The 14029-nt window shown below is 48.6% G+C and overlaps 1 protein-coding gene across 1 annotated transcript in view; it reads left to right on the top strand.

The window, feature by feature from the left end:
- Positions 1-139: 139 nt before the first annotated feature.
- LOC137637566 (WD repeat-containing protein 75-like) overlaps positions 140-14029 on the top strand; it is a gene marked incomplete at its 5' end in the record, with an annotated part of 46245 nt that continues 32355 nt past the window's right edge. Inside the window, 3 exon segments of the mRNA XM_068369720.1 lie at positions 140-229; positions 232-291; positions 294-328. Coding sequence (XP_068225821.1) covers positions 140-229; positions 232-291; positions 294-328 — 185 coding nt within the window.

Raw genomic sequence — 14029 nt, 5'->3', positions numbered from 1 at the left:
TCAATTTTTATTTTAAACTAACCAACTAACAAATGCTAGTGTTATTTAGAGATGTTTTATCTATAAGCAAGTATTTTCAGCAGTTTTTAATTCCTGGATAAAGTTATTCACTTATAATGAAATATATCTCTCATTTCAGCTTTTACAGTTATATCTGCTCGAGATTACAAACTAGAGGGTTCAATCCAGGGTGTGTCCCTAAGTATAGATAGTGTAGAACCGTATCCTGCTGCATAGTTTACGATCCCAGGACAAGAGCTATAGTTCTAAATGGAAAATCTGGACATCTTCAATTTATGATCTCGCACACAACAAGTCACTTTATCAGGTAAGACTAGATGTTTCTTACTTTTTTCAATATTAAACTTACCCGGTGATCATATAGCTGTCAGCTCTGCTGCCCGACAGAAAAACCTAAGGACAAAATACGCCAGCGATCGCTATACAGGTGGGGGTGTACATCAACAGCGCCATCTGTCGAGCAGGTACTCAAGTACTCCATGTCAACACAGAACCAATTTTCTCTCTGTCGTGCACTGGCAAGACCTACTAAATACGCTGTTGCTTTCTGGATTGATTTTCACGTTATTTGGTGAAGTATTCATTTCTGGTTATTAGCTTTCGCTGTGCAGAGGTTATCTTCAATACTTCCTTGCATTCTTTTGTTGAATTTTGGATTATTTGTTGACGACTTGGATAGATTTTGAATTCCCCCTTTGACTAATTCAAGATGTCTGACCCTTCTCAAGTCCCCAAGTACAGGAAGTGTAGCGCTAGGGACTGTTCAAGGCGTCTTCCGAAGGCCTCTATCGATCCGCACACCGTTTGTTCCAATTGTAGGGGTAAAGCCTGTCAATTGGAAGATCGATGTGAGGAATGCGTTGGGCTTTCGGAATTCGATTTTCAAGAATTCCTGAAATATGCACGTAGGCTAGAGAGGGATAGAGTCAGGAGGAGTTCGTCTCGCTCAGTTGATTTTTCCTCTCCCCATGCCCCACAACCTATTCCTTCCCCTGTAGTGGTTGCTCCCGACCCCCCTGCTAGCTCTCATCAACCTTCGATGGCAGATATGATGCGTGCCATCCAGGCTCTGGGTGAGAGAGTCGAGTCATTGGCGAATGACCGCAATCAACTCATGGCTGACGTCAGGGAGTTGAAAGGTAAAAGTGCAGTGGGAAGTGAAGTGAGTGTTAGTGCAGTGAAAAGTGTCAGTGTTACGCATGAGGGTGCGTCTGTTCATGCCTGTCGTCCTCCCAGTCCGGGACCTCTTGCAAGCTCCCAAGCCCAGGGGAGAAGCAATGTCGTACGACCAAAGGGTTTCGACAGGCTTTAATCAGCGGACGGACGTTCCCTCCGTGGTTTCGGACGTATCTTGCCTAGATCGTCCCACCCACAAGAAGACGAGTGAGCCCGTTCATTCCTCGTCTGCGGAAGAGGTTTCTCGCCAGAAACGTTGGACCAAGGTCTCACGGCCTCTTAAACGCAAGGTCCCTTCCGAGCAAGTCCAACGGCCCAGGTGTAGCCACTGGGTCAGTTCGGACTCGCTGCAGTCCTCCGACGACTGCACGCCTCCTAAGAGAGGCAAAGTGGTACCGCAACAGGCAGTAACTCCGTCTGTTGCCGCACCAGCTGCTGTAGACCCTAAGTGGTCTTTGCTACAGTCTATGCAGACTCAGTTAGCTTCCTTTATGCAGGAGTATCGTGCGGAGAAGGTTGACGCTGCACCCGTTAGCCTACAACCAACCACGGTTGTGCGCCCAGCAGACGCTGAGGCTGCCTGCTCCCACACTCCAGCTGTGAGAGCTCCACCACTCATGCGCAGTCGACCCTGCCAGACGCATGTTGACGTTCACCGACGCACGGAACCCTCCGTTGACGTTCGTGTGCTACCACAACAACAGGAGGGTGGAGTTAAGTTGCCGTGTTTTGACGCGGTGCGTCAGCCTCCGCAACCCACGGTGGTCTCCGCTATCCGACCACAGTCAGGAGTAGACGCTTTGCGTCCCCACTCAGCTATGGTTGTTCCCAGTTCTCAGACTGACCAACAGTTCCATGACGTTGGGTCCAGTGCAGCCACGCATGCACCCGTGCTGCCGGACTCAGCCGTCCAGCTTTTAGCTACTCCTTTGCCGCTTCCTCCTCAACATTCAGACGATGGACTCTCTGATGATGACGACGCTGCACATCTTGACGACCAACACTCGGACATCGACGAACCCAAGACCACGCCTCCCTCCTTAGACTTTAGGAAAGTGCTTGCGCTGTTCAAGGATTTATATCCGGATCAGTTTGTGTCTGCAGCACCACGCTCGCCTCCCTCTGAGTTCGCTTTAGGCATGCAGTCAGCAGCACCTGCCTTTACGAAGCTCGTACTCGCTCGCTCGTCCAAGAGAGCTTTAAGGGTACTGGGAGAGTGGTTGCAGTCCAAAAAGCAACTTGGGAAGACAACCTTCATTTTTCAATATTAAACTTACCCGATAATCATGTAGCTGTCAACTCCGTTGCCCGACAGAATTCTATGGAGGGATACGCCAGCTATCACAATACTAGAAGGGGGTGTACTTACCAGCGCCACCTGTGGCCAGGTACTCAATCATTTGTTGTTGACACCTCCTCAATTATTCCTCTGTCGTGCTTCCGGCTAGACGTTCTGGGATACGCTCATGGTCTTCGAGTTTATTCATGGATATTTGGTGAAGTATTCTCTTAGATTAACGGCTGTCGCATACTGGAATCCTTTTTATATTAGCTAGTTAGCTTTTATATAAACTCTGATTAACGGTTAATGAATTTTTTGCTTGTTTTTGGATCACCCTTTGACTTACTCTTTGAAACAAGATGTCTGACGTTTCGCAAGCTCCCTCCCATAGACGATGTAGGTCTTGCAATAGGCGTATTCCGAAGGTCTCGGTAGATCCTCACACCGCTTGTTCTGACTGTAGGGACAGGCCCTGTCTATTAGAAAATCGGTGTGAGGAGTGCGCCGGACTTTCGGAATTGGATTTTGTACGTCTTTTAAAATATTCATCCAAGTTAGAGAGAACTAGAGTTAGGAGAAGTTCTTCTCACTCTTCTATGTTTTCCTCACCTCATGATCCCCTACCTTTTCCTACCCCTGTAGTGGCTACCCCCGAACCTACTGTGTGCCCTCCGCCTGATATGTCAACTGTTTTGCGTGCTATTCAGGCTTTAGGAGATAAAGTAGAATCAGTGGTAAGTGACCATAAGTCTCTGATGGCCGAGGTTAAAGAACTGAAGGTCAAGAGTGCAGTGGGTGGAAATAGTGCCAGTGCTGTGACGAGTGCTAGTGTCTGTGCAGTGCCAAGTGCTAGTGGTGCCAGTGTGGTGCGTGAGGATTTTTCTGTGCGAGCCAGTCGTCCTCCCAGTCCGGGACCTCTTGCAAGCTCCCATGCCCAGGGGAGAAGCAATGTCGAAGGGCTTAAGGGTTCGACAGGCCTTGTTAGGCGCACAGAATTATCCTCGGTGGTTGCGGGCGTGTCTTCCTTAGACCGTCACTCCCACCTGCAGACGATTGAGCCCGTCTTCTCGTCCGCTGATCTTCATGCAGGGAAGAAACGTTGGTCTCAGGTCTCGAGACCGCTTAAACGTAGAGTTCAGTCAGCGAGTGCTCAGCCAGGTTGCAGTCATTGGCTCAGCTCCGACTCGCCTCTGTCATCGGTCGACTGTACTCCGCCCAAGAGGAGTAAGGTTCTGCCTATACAGACCCCGACTGTGACTTTACCTCAGTCTGTTATCGTTTCTGCCGACCCCAAGTGGACCCTGCTTCAGTCCATGCAAGTTCAGCTTTCGGACTTGATGCGTGAGTGTCGGGCTGAGAGTGTTGCACCTCCTGCACTCCCTCCACCTGTTCTCGCTGCACCTGTGCTCGCCCAGCCTGCACCTGCTCCGCCTGTGCTCGCCCAGCCTGCACCTGCTCCGCCTGGTCGCAGCACCATCTGCCAGGCGTACGATGTTGAACCACTTTCGGAGTTTGCTGTTCACAGTGTTGTTCAGCCTCAGCCTTCTTTAAGGCAACCCTTGCTTTGGGATCAGGAGAGTTACACTCTTCCTCCTCCTCCCCTTGCTGCTCCACCAGTGGTGCAACTCTCGGTTGGGGTACAACAACCTCTCCCCTCCGTGAGTCTGTCTGCTCAACCAGCGCTGCACCGAGTTCAACCCTCATCTAGGCAAGCTCATCTACACCATGCACTTGCGCCTCAGGAGCCTCAGCTTGCTAGAACTTTACCTTGTTCTGCGCAGCCTCAACCTTCTCATGCTCCACTCATCTCTCAGGAACAGGAACGGACTACTCCGCCTCCGTCCTCCGCTCAGCTGGTGCAACCCTTGGGTGCAACTCTTGCTAGGAGTCAACCTCCTTCACCCTTGCACCTGCCTTCTGCTCCGACTGTTGTTCAGCCTATGCAGTCTGAACCTCAGGTTTTCCCTCAAGTTGAGGAAACCTCTGTTGTTGTTCCTACCCGTTCTGACTCTGCGGTTCAGCATTCTGGTCCTTTTGCTTCGCTACCTTCTGCTGATGAAGTGTCGGATGATGAGGAGGCACATCTTGATCCCTCATCAGACGTGGAGGAGTCTAAGCTTTCTCCATTGTCTGTTGATTTTAGAATGGTCTTGGCTCTACTCAGGGAGCTTTACCCTGACCACTTCGTCTCTGCTGTTCCCCGCTCTCCTCCATCTGAGTTTTCGCTAGGCCTGCAACAAGCTAAGTCGAGCTATACTAAGCTTGTCCTAGCTAGATCCTCCAAGAGGGCCTTAAGGACCTTAGGGGAGTGGCTTCAGTCTAAACAACACCTGGGCAAGACTTCCTTCATGTTCCCTCCAACGAAGCTCGCATCGAAAGGTTGCGTTTGGTATGCCACAGGGGAAGCACCAGGCTTGGGAGTTCCTGCCTCTGCCCAGGCTGACTTCTCAAGTCTGGTGGACTCGCCTAGGAGGACTGCGATGAGACGCTCGAAGGTTTGTTGGACCTTCTCAGACCTGGATCATCTTCTGAAAGGGTTGTTCAGAGCTTTCGAGATGTTCAACTTTCTCGACTGGTGCCTGGGAGCCCTCAGCAAGAAAACATCTCCTGCGGACAAAGACTCTGCCATGTTAATTATGTCCTGCATGGATAAGGCTATCAGGGATGGATCGGGTGAGCTAGCGTCGTTATTTGTATCAGGGGTGTTGAAGAAAAGGGAACAACTGTGTACCTTCCTCTCAGCCAGCATTACACCGTGCCAGCGGTCACAGCTCCTTTTTGCTCCACTCTCAAAGTTCCTCTTTCCCGAGGAGCTAGTTAAGGACTTGTCGGCTGCCCTGATACAGAAGGACACGCACGATCTGGTAGCCTCATCGGCTCGTAAGTCTAAGGTTACCACCTCTGTCCCCAAGACTTATCGCTCTCCAGTGGCTGATACCCCGGCCACTAGGTTCATACCGCCCTTTCGTGGTAGAGCCCCCAGCCGAGGAAGCTCCCGTCCAGACTCTCACAGGGGCAAGTCTAAGAAAGGACCCAGGACATCTAAGGGAAAGCACTGACTCTCAGATTCTCCAGACAACAGTAGGAGCCAGGCTCAAGATCTTCTGGCAAGCCTGGGAGAAGAGAGGTGCAGACGCACAGTCTGTCAGTTGGCTGAGGTACGGTTACAGGATTCCATTCTGCCTCAAACCGCCTCTGACCACATCGCCCATCAACCTCTCTCCCAACTACAAAGAAGAGGACAAGAGGCTAGCATTGCAACAGGAGGTGTCGCTACTTGTGCAGAAGAAGGCAGTGGTTATAGTCCGGGACCATCAATCCCCGGGCTTCTACAACCGTCTCTTTCTTGTGGCCAAAAAGACAGGAGGTTGGAGACCGGTGCTGGACGTCAGCTCTCTCAACGAGTATGTCACCAAGCAGACGTTCACAATGGAAACGACCAAGTCGGTCTTAGCAGCGGTCAGACAGGAGGACTGGATGGTCTCGTTGGACTTGAAAGATGCATACTTTCACGTTCCCATTCATCCAGACTCCCAACCTTTCCTGAGATTCGTTTTCGGAAAGGTTGTCTATCAGTTCCAAGCCCTGTGTTTTGGCCTAAGCACAGCTCCTATGGTCTTTACTCATCTGATGAGGAATGTAGCGAAATTCCTGCACTTATCGAACATCAGAGCCTCCCTCTACCTAGACGACTGGCTGTTGAGAGCCTCCACGAGTCGTCGTTGTCTGGAGAACCTCTCTTGGACTTTAGATCTAATCAGAGACCTAGGTCTATTAGTCAATATAGAGAAATCTCAACTCATTCCCTCCCAATCCATTGTGTACCTGGGAATGGAGATTCAGAGTCGGGATTTTCGGGCTTTTCCATCGGCCCCCAGGATAAACCAAGCCCTACAGTGCATCATGAGCATGCTGAAGAGGAGCAATTGCTCAGTGAGACAGTGGATGAGTCTCACAGGGACCCTCTCATCTCTGGCCCTGTTTGTCGAGCTAGGGAGACTCCACCTCCGCCCTCTTCAATTCCATCTTGCAGCTCATTGGGACAAGGGCTCAACTCTAGAAGCAGTCTCTATCCCTATCAACCAAGAGATGAAGACCACTCTCCGGTGGTGGAAGCACAATCTTCTTCTCAAGGAGGGTCTATCATTGGCCATCCAGACCCCCCATCTTCATCTCTTCTCGGATGCATCGGACTCGGGCTGGGGTGCGACCTTGGACGGACGGGAATGCTCAGGAGTATGGAACAAGGAACAAGGCTTACTCCACATCAACTGCAAGGAACTGTTAGCAGTCCATCTTGCCCTGTTGAACTTCAAGTCCCTCCTGCTAGGCAAAGTGGTGGAGGTGAATTCAGACAACACCACAGCCTTGGCTTACATCTCCAAGCAAGGAGGGACCCATTCGAGGAGCCTTTACGAGATCGCAAGGGACCTCCTCATTTGGTCAAGAGGTCTAAACCTCACACTGGTCACGAGGTTCATCCAGGGCGATATGAATGTTTCAGCGGATCGCCTCAGCAGAAGGAATCAGGTCATTCCCACGGAATGGACCCTCCACAAGAGTGTGTGCAACAGACTTTGGACGTTGTGGGGTCAACCTACCATAGACCTGTTTGCCACCTCCATCACCAAGAGACTTCCGCTTTATTGTTCCCCTGTTCCAGACCCTGCAGCGGTTCATGTAGATGCTTTTCTTCTGAACTGGTCCCATCTCGACCTGTACGCATTCCCTCCGTTCAAGATTATAAACAAAGTTCTGCAGAAATTCGTCTCGCACGAAGGGACACGGCTGACGCTGGTTGCTCCCCTTTGGCCTGCAAGAGAATGGTACACAGAGGTACGTCAATGGCTAGTCGACTTCCCCAGGACTCTACCTCTAAGAGTGGACCTTCTACGTCAACCACACGTAGACAGGTTGCACCCAAACCTCCACGCTCTTCGACTGACTGCCTTCAGACTGTCGAAAGATTCGCTAGAGCTAGAGGCTTTTCGAAGGAGGCAGCCAGTGCGATTGCCAGAGCTAGAAGAATTTCCACTCGTAGAGTCTACCAGTCTAAGTGGGAGGTCTTCCGAAGCTGGTGTAGAGCCAATTCAATATCCTCTACCAATACCTCTGTGATCCAAATAGCTGACTTCCTTCTTCATCTTAGGAATGAGAGATCCCTTTCAACATCTACGATTAAAGGGTATAGGAGCATGTTGGCCTCAGTCCTCCGCCACAGGGGTTTGGACCTGTCTTCCAACAAGGACCTTCAAGACATTCTCAAGTCTTTTGAGACGTCTAAAGAACGTCGTCTTTCCACTCCAGGCTGGAATCTGGACGTAGTCTTAAGGTTCCTTATGACATCTAGGTTCGAACCTCTCCAGTCAGCTTCCTTCAAGGACCTTACCCTCAAGACTGCTTTTCTCGTTTGCCTTGCAACAGCTAAGAGAGTCAGTGAGGTTCATGCCTTCAGCAAGAACATTGGTTTCACAACCGAATCAGCTACATGTTCTTTTCAGCTTGGATTCCTAGCAAAGAACGAGCTTCCTTCACGTCCTTGGCCTAGATCGTTCGAAATACCTAGCCTCTCCAACATGGTAGGTAACGAACTAGAGAGAGTTCTTTGCCCTGTCAGAGCTCTCAAATATTATCTGAAGAGGTCTAAACCTATTCGAGGACAGTCAGAAGCCTTATGGTGTGCCATCAAGAAACCCTCGAGACCCATGTCCAAGAATGGGCTTTCGTACTATATAAGGCTTCTGATCAGAGAAGCACATTCTCACTTAAAGGAGGAAGACCTTGCATTGCTGAAGGTAAGGACCCACGAAGTAAGAGCTGTAGCTACTTCGTTGGCCTTTAATAAAAACCGTTCTCTGCAGAGCATTATGGATGCAACCTATTGGAGGAGCAAGTCAGTGTTTGCATCATTTTATCTGAAAGATGTCCAGTCTCTTTACGAGAACTGCTACACCCTGGGACCATTCGTAGCAGCGAGTGCAGTAGTAGGTGAGGGCTCAGCCACTACATTCCCATAATCCCATAACCTTTTTAACCTTTCTCTTGAATACTTTTATTGTTGTTTTTATGGTTGTTACGGTAGGCTAAGAAGCCTTCCGCATCCTTGGATTTGGCGGGTGGTCTATTCATTCTTGAGAAGCGCCTGGGTTAAAGGTTTGGTAGAGGTCCTTTAGTAGGGTTGCAACCCCTTGTACTTTGGCACCTTTGGGTTGATTCAGCCTCCAAGAGGAACGCTGCGCTCAGTAAGGAAGACGAACTTTAAATAAAAGGCAGAGTAACGGTTCTATTCGACTTCCTTACCAGGTACTTATTATTTCATTGTTATTTGAGATAACTGTTATATGAAATTTGGGATACTTAGCTATCCTTTAATCATGTACACTGGTTTTCACCCACCTCCCTGGGTGTGAATCAGCTACATGATTATCGGGTAAGTTTAATATTGAAAAATGTTATTTTTATTAATAAAATAAATTTTTGAATATACTTACCCGATAATCATGATTTAATCGACCCTCCCTTTCCTCCCCAGAGAGAACCAGTGGACCGAGGAATAATTGAGGAGGTGTCAACAACAAATGATTGAGTACCTGGCCACAGGTGGCGCTGGTAAGTACACCCCCTTCTAGTATTGTGATAGCTGGCGTATCCCTCCATAGAATTCTGTCGGGCAACGGAGTTGACAGCTACATGATTATCGGGTAAGTATATTCAAAAATTTATTTTATTAATAAAAATAACATGTTTCCCCCGGCCAAGCTTGCTTCCAGATCTAGCGTCTGGTATGCCACGGGAGAAGTTCTCGGCTTGGGAGTTCCTGCCTCTGCCCAGGGCGACTTCTCAAGTCTGGTAGACTCTCCCCGCAGGCTGGCTATGAGACGCTCCAAGATTTGCTGGACTCCTTCGGATATGGACCATCTTATGAAAGGAGTTTTCCGTGCATTCGAAGTCTTTAACTTCTTGGACTGGTGTTTGGGAGCGTTGAGCAGGAAGACCTCCCCTTCTGACAAGGAAACTTCCATGCTCATTATGTCCTGCATGGACAAAGCCATACGGGATGGTTCTAGTGAGCTTGCGGCTTCTTTCGTGTCCGGGGTCCTCAAGAAGCGGGATCACCTTTGCTCCTTCTTGTCAGCTGGAGTCACCCCATGTCAAAAGTCGGAACTTATGTTTGCTCCGCTCTCGAAGTGTCTCTTCCCTGAAGAGTTGATCAAGGAGATTGCCGCCTCCTTGATCCAGAAAGACACTCATGACCTGGTGGCGTCATCCGCACGCAAAGCCACCCCTTTGCCCTCCGTGCCTAGACCCAGGATGGACACTCCAGCGTCAAGGTTCATTCCGCCCTTTCGTGGCAGAGCCTCCAGCAGAGGAGGTGCTCGTGCCGAAAGTCAACGTGGGAGCAAGAAGAAGGGTTCCAAGTCCTCTAGAGGCAGAGTCTGACTGCCACCTTCTTCAGACAGCAGTGGGAGCCAGGCTCAAGAACTACTGGCAGGCCTGGGAGAACAGGGGCGCAGACGCACAGTCTGTGAAGTTACTCAGAGAGGGGTACAGGATTCCATTCTTGCGCAAGCCCCCTCTAGCAACAACTCCCATCGACCTCTCTCCCAGGTACAGAGAGGAGGACAAGAGACTAGCTTTACAGCAAGAGGTGTCGATCTTACTACAAAAGGGAGCGGTAGTCATAGTCCGGGACCATCAATCCCCGGGCTTCTACAACCGTCTCTTCTTAGTGGCGAAGAAGACAGGAGGGTGGAGACCGGTGCTAGACGTCAGTGCTCTGAATGTCTTTGTCACAAAGCAGACGTTCACCATGGAGACGACAAAGTCGGTTCTAGCATCGGTCAGGAAGGAAGACTGGATGGTCTCGTTAGACCTAAAGGACGCTTACTTTCACGTCCCCATCCACCCAGATTCCCAACCTTTTCTAAGGTTCGTTTTCGGGAAGGTTGTATACCAGTTCCAAGCCCTGTGCTTTGGCCTAAGCACGGCACCTCTTGTTTTTACCAAACTGATGAGGAATATTGCCAAATTCCTGCATTTAGCAGACATCAGAGCCTCCCTCTATTTGGACGACTGGCTTTTAAGAGCTGCGTCAAGTCGTCGCTGTCTGGAGAATCTAAAGTGGACTCTGGATCTGACCAAGGAATTGGGTCTCCTGGTCAATATGGAAAAGTCCCAACTCGTCCCATCCCAAACTATAGTATACCTAGGAATGGAGATTCAGAGTCAAGCTTTTCGGGCTTTTCCGTCGGCCCCCAGAATCAGTCAAGCCCAAGAATGCATCCAGAACATGCTGAAGAAGGACCGATGTTCAGTCAGACAGTGGATGAGTCCGATAGGGACGCTTTCATCACTGGACCAGTTCATCGCGTTAGGGAGACTCCACCTCCGACCCCTTCAATTTCACCTAGCTGTTCACTGGAGAAAGGACAAGACGCTAGAAGCGGTCTCGGTTCCTATTTCCGAGAAGATGAAGTCTTCACTGACTTGGTGGAAGAACAACATTCTCCTCAGGGAGGGTCTGCCACTGGATGTTCAGACCCCCGACCACCTTCTCCTCTCGGACGCATCGGACACGGGCTGGGGTGCGACATTGGACGGTCGGGAATGCTCGGGCACGTGGAATACGGATCAAAGAACGTTGCACATCAACTGCAAGGAGCTACTGGCAGTTCATCTGGCCTTGAGAAGCTTCAAGTCCCTCCTTCTAGGCAAGGTGGTGGAGGTGAACTCCGACAACACCACAGCCTTGGCGTACATCTCCAAGCAAGGAGGGACTCATTCGATGACGTTGTACGAGATCGCAAGGGACCTCCTCACCTGGTCAAGAGATAGAAACATATCCCTAGTAACGAGGTTCATTCAAGGCGACATGAATGTCATGGCAGACCGCCTCAGCCGGAAGGGTCAAATCATCCCAACAGAGTGGACCCTTCACAAGAATGTATGCAACAGACTATGGGCCTTGTGGGGTCAGCCTACCATAGATCTGTTCGCAACCTCGATGACCAAGAGGCTCCCAATTTATTGCTCACCGATTCCAGACCCAGCAGCAGTTCACATAGATGCCTTTCTTCTGGATTGGTCCCATCTAGACCTTTATGCGTTCCCCCCGTTCAAGATTGTCAACAGAGTACTGCAGAAGTTCGCCTCTCACGAAGGGGCAAGGTTGACGTTGGTTGCTCCCCTCTGGCCCGCGAGAGAATGGTTCACCGAGGTACTGCAATGGCTAGTAGACGTTCCCAGAACACTTCCTCTAAGAGTGGACCTTCTGCGTCAGCCGCATGTAAAGAAGGTACACCCAAGCCTCCACGCTCTTCGTCTGACTGCCTTCAGACTATCGAAAGACTCTCGAGAGCTAGAGGCTTTTCGAAGGAGGCAGCCAGAGCGATTGCTAGAGCAAGGAGGACATCCACTCTCAAAGTCTACCAGTCGAAGTGGGAAGTCTTCCGAAGCTGGTGCAAGTCGAAATCAGTATCCTCAACCAGTACCTCTGTAACTCAGATAGCTGACTTCCTTTTATACCTAAGGAAGGAAAGATCCCTTTCAGCTCCCACGATCAAGGGTTACAGAAGCATGTTGGCAGCAGTCTTCCGTCACAGAGGCTTAGATCTTTCCAACAACAAAGATCTACAGGACCTCCTTAAGTCTTTTGAGACCTCGAAGGAGCGTCGGTTGGCCACACCAGGTTGGAACTTAGACGTGGTACTAAGATTCCCTATGTCAGCAAGGTTCGAACCACTTCAATCAGCCTCTTTTAAAGATCTCACTTTGAAGACTCTTTTCCTCGTCTGCTTAGCAACAGCTAAAAGAGTCAGTGAGATACACGCCTTCAGCAGGAACATTGGATTTACATCTGAAACGGCTACATGTTCCTTACAGCTTGGTTTTTTAGCCAAAAACGAACTTCCTTCTCGTCCTTGGCCCAAATCGTTCGATATTCCAAGCCTTGCTAATTTGGTTGGAAATGAACAAGAAAGAGTACTATGCCCTGTAAGAGCTCTTAAGTACTATTTGAGACGTACTAAACCATTACGTGGACAGTCAGAAGCTTTATGGTGCGCCATTAAGAAACCTTCTTTACCTATGTCGAAGAATGCAGTTTCTTATTATATCAGACTTTTGATTCGAGAAGCTCATTCCCATCTGAATGAGGAGGACCATGCTTTGCTGAAGGTAAGGACACATGAAGTTAGAGCTGTCGCAACTTCAGTGGCCTTCAAACAAAACAGATCTCTGCAGAGTGTAATGGATGCAACCTATTGGAGAAGCAAGTCAGTGTTCGCATCATTTTACCTTAAAGATGTCCAGTCTCTTTACGAGAACTGCTACACCCTGGGACCATTCGTAGCAGCGAGTACAGTAGTGGGTGAGGGCTCAACCACTACATTCCCCTAATCCCATAACCTTTTTAATCTTTCTCTTGAAATGTTTTTTATTGTTGTTTTTTGGGTTGTCCGGAAGGCTAAGAAGCCTTTCGCATCCTGGTTGATTTGGCGGGTGGTCAAATTCTTTCTTGAGAAGCGCCTAGATTAGAGGTTGTGATGAGGTCCTTTAGTATAGGTTGCAACCCTTCATACTTCAGCTCCTAGGAGTCGCTCAGCATTCTATGAGGATCGCGAGGCTCAGTAAGGAAGATGTACTTAAAAAGGCAGAGTAATTGTTCAAGTCGACTTCCTTACCAGGTACTTATTAATTTTATGTTTGTTATTTTGAATAACTGCTAAAATGAAATACAAAATACTTAGCTCTTTATGTTAACATATATGCTGGTCTCTACCCACCCCCCTGGGTGTGAATCAGCTATATGATCACCGGGTAAGTTTAATATTGAAAAATGTTATTTTCATTAGTAAAATAAATTTTTGAATATACTTACCCGGTGATCATAAATTAAAGGACCCACCCTTCCTCCCCAATAGAGACCCAGTGGGCCGAGGAGAAAATTGGTTCTGTGTTGACATGGAGTACTTGAGTACCTGCTCGACAGATGGCGCTGTTGATGTACACCCCCACCTGTATAGCGATCGCTGGCGTATTTTGTCCTTAGGTTTTTCTGTCGGGCAGCAGAGCTGACAGCTATATGATCACCGGGTAAGTATATTCAAAAATTTATTTTACTAATGAAAATAACATTTTTGTTTTTTTTATACAAACCCATCAATTTGAATTGCCCTATCCTGCATTCAGCAAATCCTTCTGATATACAGGTACTTCAAGAAGAAGAATAAGTCCTTCTGTTATTATTATTATTATTATCATTATTATTATTATTATTATTATTATTATTACTACTTGCTAAGCTACAACCCTAGTTGGAAAAGCAGGATTCTACAAGCTCAGAGTCCCCATCAGTGAAAATAGCCTAGAGAGGAAAGGAAACAAGGAAAAATAAAATTTTTAAGAAGATTAACATTTAAATAAATATTTCCTATATAAACTATAAAAACTATAACAAAACAAGAGGAAGATAAATTAGATAGAAAAGTGTGCCCGAGTGTACCCCCAAGAAAGAGAACTAACCCAAGACAGTGGAAGACCATGGTACAG

The sequence above is a fragment of the Palaemon carinicauda genome, unplaced genomic scaffold (genome assembly GCF_036898095.1).
Source record: "Palaemon carinicauda isolate YSFRI2023 unplaced genomic scaffold, ASM3689809v2 scaffold850, whole genome shotgun sequence".
Taxonomy (NCBI): domain Eukaryota; kingdom Metazoa; phylum Arthropoda; class Malacostraca; order Decapoda; family Palaemonidae; genus Palaemon; species Palaemon carinicauda.
The sequence above is the reverse complement of the archived record's forward strand: the minus strand, read 5'-3'. Positions and strand labels throughout refer to the sequence as shown.